Below are 14,755 nucleotides of genomic sequence, written 5' to 3'. Positions count from 1 at the left end.
GCTGTAAAAAAAAATTAAAATAAAATTAAAATAAAACAAACGCCTGTCTCTGGCCATGCGCCAGCAAGCAAACACAAAATTAGCCAAATGGTAATGTTTTACCCTTTTTCCATTACTGCCTCCCACAGGACGAACAGTGCATTTCAGATGATTTGTAGTTGGTCTCTGTCTGGTCTTTTAGCTGATTTTAGAGGATTTGGGGCACTTTTCAGCTAATAAAGCTGGTAAAACTAATCTAAGCAATAGCTTACCCAGAAAAGACCAGATAGAGAATCAGCTTAGTATTTATATTTTAAGCTATACCTAATAATGTCTCAAGATAACTTTTCACAGACCTCTATAAGGATCTAAGTGGCTGTTACTGATTTACTGTCATTGATTTTTAAGATAATTCAGGTTTGTTTTATATATGTAATCTACATGTACAGAAAATGTTGCTTGCTTGATATGGATAGCCTACTATACTGGGGTGCGTTTCCCAAAACCATGGTTGCTAACCTGTTAGCAACTTGGTTGGCAATGGGAAAGCATTGCAACCAACAACCAACTAACTTAGTTAGCAATTATGGTTTTGGGAAACGTACCCCTGATTTCTAAACCATTAACATTGTATTATTCTATCTACAGATAACAGTATAGCAATTCTAACTAAACCATATTTGATGATGCTAATGTTATTTTCAGAAATTGAAAACAGGAACCATAGTCCAGGAATGCCTTTTTCTCCCCAGCAGACCACATGTCCCTAACACACAGCTTGTGTTCTATGTATGGAGACACCACCCCCAACTTCCCTTTCCTTGTTCTTTTTTTTTTTTTTTTTGCAAACCCACAACTTGAAGTTGGCATTTTCATTTTGTATTCTTAAACTTCCAGGCTGTTGTAGATTAGTCTTTTATATCTTCTTGACTCTTTCCACACAGTTTTTGTATTTAGGCCTATTTGTTCATGTTATTTATTATCTTATGAATTTCCTGACATCTCTAGCAGGCCTGGTCAAGCAGCTCACATCCTGTTCCTCTTAGTGTAGTGTCATTGCATTGGTTCCCTTCCGAACGATTCAAGTGAAGCTAGACAAGGTTTAATAATATATATATATATATATATATATATATATATATATATATATATATATATATATATATATATATATATATATATATATATATAGAATATTCACAGAGTAATGATGATAATAAAAGATCTTAGGAGAAATTTAATTCCTTTTACAACAAAATATAGCTATTTAAAAGGCTAGATGCATTTAAATCATTGTCACTTAAATATAGCTAATGAAAGAACATGGAACATGTTAATTCTTCACATTAAAATAAATTAATTGATTAGTGAGAACATAAAACAAGGATAGTCTTTCTGGGACTGAAAGGATTTTTTTTTTATTTGGCATATAAAGATATAAAAAAACAGCACATTTATATTTTATTTTATTGTATAAAGAACCCCGCCCAATAACCCAATCAGTTATATATTTGTACATAAAAATACAAATTTATATATTTATATTTGTGCGTCTGGTAATTTTTCCAATATATATTTATTCAATATTTTAATATATTTATGTCGTTTTTACTCAAATGATATTTGAATATATATTTTGTTGAAATACGCTTAATACTGATTATATATTTACACAAATCATAAGACTCATTACATTTATAGCAGCCTGTGGGTGTGAAATCATACCGCTCCAAATAAGACTCGCGACGCGTTTCTCGTGAGCCCATTTCTCTCGGCTGTAAAAGTGCACAGTCTGTCAACTGAAATGCAAATAGCCCTTCTGCGTGTATCTGTCTCGATACGTTATCTTCATGTGGGGGTGGGTAGCGTGACCTACGGCTATCCAACTCCACTAAAATCCGTTTATGTGTAACGTTCACTAGCGATCGTTCGCCCTGAATGATTGCTCAACATTCATCTCCGCCGCACCGCGAACACACGAGGAGAACGACACCCGTAACGATCACCAGAGCAATCCTCTGGCGGCTCTTAGCGCCAAAGACCGTTTGTTTTGGCACCCCAGGGAAGTGGGTTTTACAACCGCTGTTTTAAGCCCTTTTAGACAGTCATGTGATTGTAACGTAACCCGACCGGAAAACACCGACGACCATCGCCGCCAATGCTGCGTTTGAGAGGAACAGAGCAGCTGCGAGCCCAACGGACAAGTCTCCCGGTAACAGACAACAACTCGAGGACTCCACACACTTACGCGGAGGAAAGGTACGCCTGTTTACACCCATCGACCTTTATCATTTAGTGCTTAATTTCTGTATTTGTTGTTTTTCGTTTAGTTTATGTATTCGGTGACCATCCCTCCCCCCCGTGTGTGTGTCCGTTTCACGAAGCTCCGTTTATTTGCTTCTCGTCTCTGATGCCCCGTTCAGGGGTTTTATCGCTGTTATTGTTATGAATTCTCGGCTATATTCACGGTAAGGTCGCTGGATTATGTGCTGATCGAGCAGAGAGTGTTTGCGCGTGATCGTATCAGTCATCACGTTGCAGTTTTTGACGGTTTATTTTCTATTTGCGAAGAAAAACAGATTGCGGAAGTGGTCGGTCTCTGCGGGAGATCTGTCCGCTCCACGTGTCTCCGTAGTGGGAGGAGCTAGTTTACAAACCCATTAGAACAAGTCGAAGCTGCACGATTGGTTTGTAGCTGGGACGTGTAGTCTTTCTGTGTGGAACTGCAATGCTACATATACATTTAGGAAGCAGGAAACACCTGTAAACCGTTAATAAATGTACTTGGATCAAATCTGTCATGTCACTGTTTGTGTATTCCAGTACATTTCGATGGTTGCTGAATGCTGGGTGACTTATTGTAAAAGCTTCACTCAATATGTGTAGCTAATTAAACTAGTTTTGCTCAAAAATAATTTAACAGAATTTTATGTATTGTCTTAGAAATTCGGACATATCAGTCTTCTAGAAAAGGCTGTTTTATTCCACTTCCTCTTGGGCGCTTCCATGTTGACGTCACATGACACATGCAGTGAACATTTGTGGCCAACACAGTCTGCTCTGGAACTTAAATAAAAAAACATTTATTTTCTCCATGGGGTTAAATGATCTTTAAAAATAACTTCGAAATTTCTACTGTGAGCTACGAGGTTATTAGTAGATGATGCATGCTTTTGTTGAAGCTGTCAGTCCACATTATAAAAAAAAAAAAGTATTATAAATAATCATCAGTTCAACAGCAGAAATCTCCACCAATCAGAGAATTGCGAAGAACTCTTTAGTGCCCGCCCTCTACTATGATGAAGCACCACAAATGGTGTAGAAGTCACCCTGTGTCCGAATATGCATACTTCTTTACTATATAGTAGGTGAAAAACAATAGTTGAGATGAGTAGCATGTCTGAATTCATAGTAAAAGGTGAAAATTATCTGGATAAACTACTAGTTCAGCTAGAACCAACTGCAGTACCTACCGGACAGGATGTGCTCTCAAAATACTAACGTATTTGAAAAATGTGCCATAAACATAAAATATGAATATAATCAATAGGTTTCCCCTTGGTTTTTAAATTGATTATTACCATTTTCAGTGGGTCATGGGATTGTAGTTCTTTCGGTGTTGAGTCAGTATATTCCAAAATCACTGGTACGATTGGATGATTGAAAAGAGCCATCTTAATGTTGACTTAAACTACAGTTCAGAAACGTTCTGCAGTCTTTACACACAGCTATGTGACATTGCAGTGAGTCTGTAGGCTCTGTGGACATGTCTGTTCTCCACTAAAGAGGAGTTGAGAGGAAGTAGCCTCAGGAATGCCACCTGAAGAGCGAGTCATTTGACACACAAAGCCTGCGATTGACCTTTAGGGTAATGGGCATTCAAGGCACAGAGGCTGCTGGTTCTGGTAGATGAGGGTTAATAACCTCAGAGATCAGGGTTCAGTATTCAAAGGTTGCCTCAGATGTTTGGCCCTTGGCTGGATCTGACTGCTCTATTGGGGCCATGCTGTCAGGGTTACACCGTTGATATCACATGATAGCTGGACTGTTTTTATTCCGTTTTATCAGTTTCTTGTCTTAAAATCTCTAACGGATATCCCATCAGAATCAAGAATTCAGTTAATGTACTAGTGTTTTGTGTCTTGTTTTTTTTTTTCCTCCAGAATAATAATAAAAAAAGATTTGTTATAATTAGAGGTCTCAAATATTTTAATTTAGGGAGAATATGTAAAGTTTCAAATGTTGTGACTTTGATAACTACACGTTCCATTTCATTAGCATCCAGTGAACGACATCATCTGTTTATTCCAAGAACACGCTTATCTGCTGCTTTAAATTAACAATCTCATTATAGCAGGTTTAATTCTGATTGACTGTCAATGTTTGTAGTGTTCGTCAGTTTGAAAATAAATTTTCAGAAAGTGTACATTTATCGTTATAGCTGTGATGTGGACTTATATATTGAGAGTGATTTTTACAACTATATCCTTATACTGTCCCACTTTATATTAAGTGTCCCTAATACCTGTGTACTTACATAGTAACTTGATGTTACTAACCCCTAAACCTACCCATCTCCACCCCCTGGATCCCATTTCCACGCCTAAACCTACCCATCTCCACCTCCTGGATCCCATTTACACCCCTAAACCTACCCATTTACACCCCCTGGATCCCATTTCCACGCCTAAACCTACCCATCTCCACCCCCTGGATCCCATTTCCACCCCTAAACCTACCCATCTCCACTCCCTGGATCAAATGGTTCCAATTACTCTTATACATATTGTTGTTACAAAATGTATTTATATAATAAATGTCCTGTTACACATTTGTACTTGCACAAACCATTCAGAGGGTTGATACATGTGTGTAGTTACAGAAATATTACAGCTGTAGATACTATGTACCACTTTCTACCTACACTGGTTACATAATACGTACACATGTAGTTACGTTGTAAGTACACAGGTATTAGGAACACAATATAAAGTAGGACCAAAAACCTCATAATTTTTGGGTGAACTATCCCTTTAAATGTTAATAAGAATTAGATTTGTCAATATTAAGAGAGCAGCAAAAGAAATAATGTTTAGGATTCAAGTTTTATTAAATGACATGCTTTGAAAGCACTGTATGGACTGTGGACTGCTTTGAAAGAACTGTAATGAAATTCTTTCACTTAAAGTAACAGCACGCCTTCTCTAAAAGCAACATAGTTTAAGGTTCATGTTATTTCATTTTGGTTGCACAAATCATGGGGGAAGTGTTGTGTGCTAAAGTGTAATACTTGGGGTTAAAGAATTTAAACAAACCCTAAACTCTAAGCATGAGTAATAGTAGTCTACTAGTTGTAGTATTCATATTCCAAGTGTACATTAGAGTTTAGCTTATTGTTTGGTTTTACAGTCTTGGATTCATATTCATGGCTGTTCACTGCTGATTAAGTCCATATCAACAGACAACTAACAGCCTTCTTTCACTCACTCACTGTTTTTTTTTTTTTGAGGCATTGTGGTCTGTAGTAGACAGGAAGTTGACTGTCATCTCTGGCCCTTTCTGTGTAGGTGGAAGTATGGAGCTGGCCAATCATGGTCTTATCCTTCTGCAGCAGCTCAACGCACAGAGGGAGTTTGGCTTCCTGTGTGACTGCACAGTCGCCATCGGCGATGTCTTTTTCAAAGCACACAAGGCCGTGCTGGCCGCATTCTCGAACTACTTCAGAATGCTATTTATACACCAGGACAGGTAACAGCTTTATGTGTGACTTATGTGTGAAGTCCATTTTGTGCCTAAATTAGGAGTATGTTGATATGTAAAGCTGATAATCTGTTTAACATAAAAAAAAAATTAAATGCTACAAGTAAATTTAGGCATCACACGTTATAATGTGCAATAATGGGCATCATACTGAATGACCCACTACCAAACTTTCATGTCGTCCTAAAGACTACAAACTCACGTGGTATAATGTGCCTCATTGCTAGGGGATGCATGACAAACATCAAACATAATTAATATCCTCTGATTGGACACAATCATAGTGTTAAGATGAAAAAAAATGTACACTACATGATTTTTTGCAAAATTTGTCAAATCCAACTGCCAAAAAACTGCACATTGGCTCTTAATTTTGGTAAATAGCGTCAACTAGTCTAGGTCGTAATGAGGCAAAAATGGGCAAAAGCTATGTATTTTATTCCAACCTTAAAGATTAAAGTAACATTAACATTAGATAATCTACATGTTAACTGTAATGGGACAAAATGCACAATTATCAACAGGACAAATAGCCAATATTGATAATTGATACCAACAGATTGTGCATGTAAGTCTAATCATTGTATTGAGATTTTTTTTTTTAAATGAGTAATGATACCATAAATGCCTTATTTAGGGATAAACATTTGTGCTCAAATTTAAGATATTAAAGCACTTCCATAGCATAAAGATTGGTGGGGGTTTTTTTTCAACATTGAATCTTTGTCCCTTATCCTCTCAACCAGTGACTGTGTTCGTTTGAAGCCTGCTGACATTCAGCCCGACATCTTCAGCTACCTCCTCAATCTGATGTACACCGGAAAACTGGCGACACAGCTTATCGACCCAGCTCGCCTGGAGCAGGGCGTCAAGTTCCTCCATGCGTACCCTCTCATTCAGGAGGCAAGTCTGGCTAGCCATGCGACTCATGCCCACCCCGAGGTCAGCCTTCCCCTGTCGTCCTCTCTTTATGGCATTCAGATATCAGACCAACAGCCCACACTCACGAACCGCCCCTCAGCGAGAACACATCTCTCTTCGACGTTCGACTCGGAGGGTGGCGGTTTGCTCGATGTCAAGTGCATTACCACAAACAAAGCTACCTCACTGACTCAGCCTGTGTCCAAGCACAGGCAAGCTCTGTCAGAAGCGGAGATGGAAGCGTCCGCGAGCATCAGTCAGTTTGTGAGGGAAGGTGGCGAGATGGAAACATCTGCAAGTGAGGCCCCATCTTGCTCCTTGAGCACCAACACCATTCGGCATGTGAAGCCCAGCATCATGAGAAGAAGTTCCTCTCTGAGGAAGCATTATACGTGCCATGTATGTGGGGGTCGCTTCACCCAGCGAGGAGCCTTACGAGAGCACCTGCTTCAACACACTCAGGCTATGCTCCCCCTGGTGTTGGAGTCCGGTGGTGCGGCTTCCCCCATGCTGACTGGAGGTGCCGCCACACCAGAGGTGGAGGAAGTTCTCAGAGGAAGCGAAGCCGCTGCAGCCACTCCCATCATCGTGGACGGTGCCAGTGACAGTGAGCAACATGTGTACTCAAGAGACTCACCTCATCCTGAAACAGCTATGCCTGTCCCAACGACAACTGCAGTCAGCCTGTGCATGGCGCAGCCCCAGGCTGACACTCCACCTCCATCCGATATCGCTGATATCGACAACCTAGAGGGTGCAGCTGACATGGAGCGGGAAGTGAAGCGGAGGAAATATGAGTGCTCCACTTGTGGCCGCAAGTTCATCCAGAAGAGCCACTGGAGAGAGCACATGTACATCCATACGGGAAAGCCGTACCGCTGCAGCGCTTGCGGCAAGAGCTTCTGTCGGGCCAATCAAGCGGCCCGGCACGTTTGCATGAATCTGGGCTCAGAGCCAGCATACACCATGGTAGACCGACAGAGCATGGAGCTGTGCGCCGCGGACGACTCCAGCCAAATGGAGGCGCTGTTTCTCGGCTCTTCTGGGAGACCGTACAAATGCAATGTGTGTGAAATGACCTTCTCCAGCCCCAATGAGGTGATCAAGCACCTGTGCTTCAACCAGGGTGCGCTCTCAGTTGGAGCGGCTGGAGAAATGGCCATCAGTGGGCTGAACAGTGACAGCCTGGCCAAAGACGAAGGCTCGGATTCATCCAGTGGTGGGCCGTTGACAACGCCCATCAAAACTGAGGAAGTCTTTGTGGAATAGCTTTGCATTCATCCACTTCAAAGTATCGTTTCTTTTAATGTATTGCGTTTCAATTGTGGGTAAATTATGATCAGAAGTTAAGCTACAGATGGAAAATTCTGTTATATTGTCTCTTTTTTTCTGGGGATTTTACTTCTGGAAAGTGCTGAAATCTACGACTACTTTCAGCTTTTTTAACACTCATAAATTTGGTCACTATATTTATAACAGCTTGAAAGCATATTTAGTCCAACAAGTCAAATTCCTGCTTCATTCTGTATTTCTTTCAAGGAGTTTATTAGTTACTTGGGTCATTTGTTTGGGTAGTTTGTGTTTCTTCCTGTCTAAAAGCATACAGAAAAAAGGATGTAGTGAGCTGCTGTTATCCTGTGTTTGTCACAGTGCAGATCAGCCGTAGACCTCATTAGGTTGGATTGGTAACTCAATTGAATATTTAAAACATTAAAGCCACCAAATTATTAGGTTTTGGGAACAGCACCAAAATTTATTTTGAAAATAAAATTACATTTTCTGAGCCGCTAAATGCGGGTCTTGATTTAGGATGAACATTCACTACCTCAACCGGTTTCAAACTAACCTTAAATTTGCATCAAAGGGTCGAGGATCAAAGTCAACTTTATCTTCCAGTGCCTCCGGGAAGGGTTGCACAGATTTCAAAGTTTTCTTTTTCACACTGTTTCTAATTTCTCATTACATGCGTTGGGTTAGCAAGAGCAAGGTGGAGTTGTAGATAACCTTCATGCAGTGCCAGATTACCTGTCAAACATCATTTATATTGTTAACATGACCCACAATATATTTGCCTAATTATTCCACTTTTGTAATTTCACATTTATTTGTTACAGTGCTTTTTTGTGCCATTGCCGCCTAAATGCTAAACATCCACGCTGTGAAACTGGTTGGCGGCAGCTCATCAGCAGTCTGGTTGTGTTGCTTTCACTGTGGTTCCACATGTTTACAGTTGTGCTGTGTGTTTAATCAAAGTTGTTACTGTGTGTGAATTTAGAAAACACTGTGGCCAATCGTACACCTGTACATAACGTTGCTTGAAGGGAGATATTTCTGTCACTGTTCGCCGATTTAATTTTGCCATGAAATGTTTTGCTTGAATATGCTCTCAAATTCCTTATTTTTGAGTTTTATATACATTTTCTAATTTTATGTACAGTGCTTTATTTACAAAGAATTTTATTAATATTATCGAATGATCCATTATAGTGTCTGTATATTTGTCATCTCATTAGCTGTCTTTGTTTTAATGAACCTGACAGTGAGGTCATGCTGTAAAAGCACTGATATCTACTAAAGATCCCTGACTACTCCCATCAATATACTTGTGATACATCAGGAAACTTAAAATCAGGGCAATTTACATTCAGTGCTAAATATTTCTTCCATCTTTCTCTTTGTTAAGACCTGTAGGAGTTTATTGTAAGAGCACTGTGTGTTAAGTTACTACTGAAAAGCTTAGAACCCAGGAATGGCCATTTATTGTCTTTTTATTTTTATTTTATTTTTTTTTAGTTAATTTTGACAAGGCCTCTGGTTTCTTATAAAGGGGTCATATGATGCGATTAAAATTTTTAATTTCTCTTTGGAGTGTTAAAAGCTCTTTGTGCATGAAGAAGATCTGTAAAGTTGCAAAGACTAAATTGTCAGATCCAAACAGATATTCTTTATAAAAGTTCAGACTTGTTCACTCCCCCTGAAACAGCTCGTTCTAACCCCCCCCCCACCACACACACACACACACATTTCCATGTCAGTATGTGGTAATATTTGCATAACGCCGCCCAGATGTTCATGCAAAGAAAGGAGTTCCTTTTATTCTCATTGTAGAATTGTTGTTCATTTCTAATGGGGTTTTATGTTTGTTTCATCGCTCCGGGCATAGGGCATCACAATATGTTAAGGGATGTAACATTTCCATCACACGCTTGAGGTATTCGGCCAATCACAATGCACTGGATAGCTAGCCAATCAGAGCACACCTCGCTTTTCAGACTGATGAGCTTTGTAAAAATCTGCGCAGTTCAGAAGGCGGGGCATAGAGGAGAAACAATAATGTACAGTATGTGGAAAATAACATGTTTTTTAACCTTAAACCCCTGGAACACATTTCATTACACCAAAAAAAATATTTTAGCAGCATTATATGACCCCTTTAATTGTAATCATACATCAGGCAATGTCATGCTTTTTTTTTGGTTAAAATAAAATGCTTTATTGTTACTATTCCTTATTTGTAAAAAGGCAAGTTGTTGCTCTTTGAGACAGTTATAGGGAGGGGAGGGGTAAAGGTGCCCCTTGACGAACCCCAAAGCTAAGGCAAACATACTGTGATCTCTTGCTTCTCAGGAACATGAACGGTTGTCTCTGGAAAAAAATACTTCCTTTGCATTTTCATTGTGAATAATGTTAATAAATCCTTATGTTTTTGAAACGTGTATTGATTTCCTTAATATACAATACTGTTCAAAAGTTCGAGCACGGTTTTGTTTATTTTTTTTCTAAGAATTATTATTGTTTTTTTTTCAATAAATTAAAAAATAAAATGTAAAAGTATTGCAATTTTAAACATTGAGAATGTATTTAAAAAAATATTTCACAAGATTCCTGTTTTACTGTATTTTTTATCAAATAAATGCAGCCTTTGTGAGCATATACATATATATACCAACCCCAAACTTTTTATTTGTACTAAAAGTATAATCCATTCTCTGCCAGAGGTAATTATGTACAGCCATGTATAACGGTTATTAGAAAACCTTTCTAAAAAAAACCTTTCTTAAAGACCACTGTATCCACTTATGTGAAACAAACTCTTTTATAACATGAAATAGCGCTGCTTATTTTGGAAAATAATTCATGTAAACAGCAATTTTCTTCACGTCTGGTTGTGTGAGCCACAAGATGGCACCATTGGGTTTTTATAAGAGGTGCCACAACACCAGAACTTGCAAAAACACTATGAACTTTAACTCTGCTTAAACATTACTAGCAGTTAGCTTATTCCAATTCAGTTATATATACTTAGTTTGCTTTTTCTGTATCCTCCTAACACCTATCAATACACACAAACAGAACAAAGGGCAATTAAAAGAAAAGGCAAGCTTGATTTACACTAGCTTTATTTAAATGAAATATAGACATGATTTTGTAATCATACTATTAACAGCTTGAAGAATACAAAAAGAAGTGAGACTCATGCTACTGGTATATAACACTCCTTAATGGTTTCATTGGTTATTTGTTAATATTACAATATCACTTGAGGTATAGGTATACAATTTGTACAAATGTTAAAGAGCTTCACAGTAGACTATTATAAAAAGCTAGGAAAAGAATGTGAGTGGGCTGTTCATTCAGAGCGTGACAACAGTAGCTAGCAAAGCTGTTTTTCTATTCAAAATAATGCACCGCCGTGCAGACTCGGTCATTTGCAGACTTTCTGAATGTTGACCAGCATATACATTTCAAGAATCACATATTAAAAAATAAAAAGACCTGAATTTACTACAGTTTGCCACCATCATCATCCAAATACACAACAACTGTCACTCGTTTACATTTGATTTTGAAATGCTTTCCTCATCTTCCTGTCTGCATGTATGGCTATTATATACTCACTTCAAAAAGACTGACGATAAGGCATCTACAACGTCTTTCAAAGAAATAGTCCTTGATACGGAGATAAGGAATGTGAAAAATATTCTACTAGATTGCTGAATAACCACAAATCTGTGAATTAAAACCACGTGTAACCTGTGTTGGGAGAGTTTACCAATACATGATGTTACTTCAGTTCTCCTTGCACAATTATCTCAGAATTTTTTTTAACCTCAGGTGCAATTTTGGTGTTGAAACATGCATTCGCTAAGGTTGTTAAACAGTGAAGTGCACATGTACGCTGAGGACAATAAAAATAACAATTTCTAAATGTTCCCTTCCCTACTCACTCAGGCAGGCATTTATCATCATGATCATCAGTCTTCACAGGGTACGACTAAAAGCAAATCAAACTCATCATCTGTCTCTTACAATCTTTCATTAATCACACATTAATGGTGAGACAGTTCATTGTGATTGTATATGATAAATACACATAATAAAAAGACAACATTTCACAGTAAGGAACGAAGAAGTTGTAATCTACACAGTGAGAATGGAAATGATAATGGCTGGATACTGTGTTTCAGAGTTAACTGAATTTTACCTTATTTTCACATTACAGCCACAGCATATTATGCACTTTTTGTCATTTGCTATAGCTGTAGAGGGTGTATCTGTACCATGTTTGTTAAAATTACTTGTCTAAATAATATTTTGTAGTTTTACACCAGCATGCTGCTGATGCTTTTTTTTTTAGAAGGTTAAAACATGTTTGAGAGGGTTGAAAGAATATTTTAGATTTAGATACAATATACAAAATAACAACCCACCAACTTCAACACCACAGACACAAATGTGCTCATACAAGAGCAACACATACATATTATCTCCATTCGACAACTAATAAAAAAAGAAAATGTTCATCACAAAAGCTGCAGGTGGGGAAATGGCATCTGATGCAATTTGGCAAAAATACAGGAAAGTGGGAGTAGAGGGGATCCCTCGATGACTCCAGTGAGGTGCGAGACCTTGCGATACAGCAGCTGAGTTATAAGTAATATGGAAAAAAGAAAAGAGGGATGAATGGATGGATTTAAGGAGAGAGAGAAGGGAGATTGGCCTCGAGTCTCCTGCTCTGGGAGTTGGTACAGAGCACTGTCTCTTAGTATCCTCCATGGCTGCCATTCACTTTCTGCTTTCCGGAAAGCTCTGTGCCCCAGTCATGTGACCACTTTCTGCATGCAGACTGCAAGACAAAAAGAATGATGAGAAAAAAACAACTCAAGCACATTAGAATGTAGTTTATAATACATTCCTTACAATGCTAATTCAGCTAATTCAAATGCTATCCTTGCTGAAAACCCCAGAATAAACCAGGATGACTCCCATAATGATTCATGCTGGTAAGTACTGCTATTGTGCTGCTTTAGCTGGTAGACCAGAAAAGTCATGATGTTCTCAAGCAAAATGGAGCTGGTGAAGCTGGTTCACAAGCAGGGTTGAGTGTGAGTAGGCCAGCAGTCTGTAAGCAAGCAGTTCTGTTGTCGTTTTGCTGAGATCATACCAGAACCCAGAAGATAACATTCTGGTCCACCTGTACACCAGCATCCCAAGCTGATCTGTGCATGCAAAGTATTTACTAACTTCCCGTGCTGGGAACAACAAACCAGCAACCAGCATCCCATACTGGTCCCAGCATTCAAAACATACCTTATATACTGGTGACCAGCAATGCTGGAATGTTCATCAGGGATTTCAAACTGTATTATGCCTAGCACTCTTTTCCTCTTTTCTTTTCTCACAGCTGTTTAATCAATAAACACGACAAGTTACTATCCTATGTACCTTTGTCACCCATTATTTCACATGAATGCACTTATCTGCACTGCATCTTCCGGCCACCAGTCTCATTCTGTTTGTATGACTCAGCACAAGGAACCAAGGCAAAGGGGGCAGTGAGAGAGAAAAGAGAATGAGCAGTGCACCAAAGCTTGTGCTGCGATGCTATAGTTCACCAGGCTCTGCTGTACTGCAGTGCTGAATTAGCACTCATCAAACATTTTACAGACACACCCAGATCTCTTCTCACATCCCTTTTCTTTTTACCACACTTGGGCACATTATTGTACAGTATAATTATGTTAATAGGTGCAGAGTAAACTAATTAGCAATACTTGATATGTATTTATTTTATGGAGTTGCCACTGATTTACATTTTTTTGTGCAAATGCATGTAAACTATGTGTATAATGATAGTATGTTTACAAGCCTTTTAATAGTTTGAATTCATCTTTTTAAAATATCATGTAAAAGTAGACAAGTAATGCAATTGTAGCTTGGCTTCATTAAGCATTTAAAAACATTATTTTGACTACAATTGGCCTCAGCACTGTCTCTCTCCTACGAAAGGTGGGTGTCGTGCAACATGCATTAAACCCTTCAAATATTTTATGTATCTTAATCAAATATTTTAAGGACAGATGAAGACCAGCTGTAGCTCAATTATTACTGAACATTTCAATCTACTTACTGTAATGTATTATTAACCTTCAAGTGTTAGAAGCCAGCATTCTATAATAATAATTTCTTGAGAAAACTGACGTGAAGTACTTCATGAGGAATACTACTATTCAATTCTCCAAGGCTTAATCCATTGAGAAAAATAAATCAAGAAATTAAGTTTTATTATCTCAGCTTATTTGCTGATTTGACACTACTAAGGGTTTGTATTTGATCATACAGATGTATCTTATCAGATGAAATTGGTTCTCATGATAAGGAAAGCGCATTAGGGAGGGGGTGGGGAATTATACTCTGTCTTTCACCACAAGTTCATCTCTCTTCCACAGCTTCCCTTTAAGACCCAACATACAAAGTGAAGGGTCAGGCAGCAGCATTCCTGCTTGATATCGAAGGTCCCTTGGTTACTGGTACATGGAACAAAAAGCTTTTTTCATCTTACCAATGGACCCCCCCCCCCCAATAAAACTAAGAACCACTGAGGTTTTTAAAAAGGCACCATGCAAAAACTGTTGATAAGGAATATGGAACTTTTTTTGATGGACAAAACTACCTTTGGAACATTGTAATATTTTTGTATATAATTTCTTGATTTACATTTAAAATGCAAAAATAAAATGACCAATTTCATTAAGTTAATAAAGACTAACCCTGCTCATGACTGCTGTGACAACCTCTGTGGGAGCAGGCTCGC

General features: G+C 38.4%; 1 protein-coding gene across 1 annotated transcript; it reads left to right on the top strand.

Annotated features, from left to right (window-relative positions):
* Window positions 1–1,728: 1,728 nt before the first annotated feature.
* On the top strand, window positions 1,729–8,314 carry LOC113063168 (zinc finger and BTB domain-containing protein 2-like). Its single transcript, XM_026233391.1, has 3 exons — window positions 1,729–2,238; window positions 5,547–5,727; window positions 6,486–8,314. Exons 2-3 carry the CDS (start codon window positions 5,555–5,557, stop codon window positions 7,927–7,929), a joined length of 1,617 nt encoding a protein of 538 aa, XP_026089176.1. The 5' UTR covers window positions 1,729–2,238; window positions 5,547–5,554; the 3' UTR covers window positions 7,930–8,314.
* The last annotated feature ends 6,441 nt before the right edge of the window (window positions 8,315–14,755 follow it).

This window comes from Carassius auratus, chromosome 45 (genome assembly GCF_003368295.1).
Source record: "Carassius auratus strain Wakin chromosome 45, ASM336829v1, whole genome shotgun sequence".
Lineage (NCBI taxonomy): Eukaryota > Metazoa > Chordata > Actinopteri > Cypriniformes > Cyprinidae > Carassius > Carassius auratus.
The sequence above is the reverse complement of the archived record's forward strand: the minus strand, read 5'-3'. Positions and strand labels throughout refer to the sequence as shown.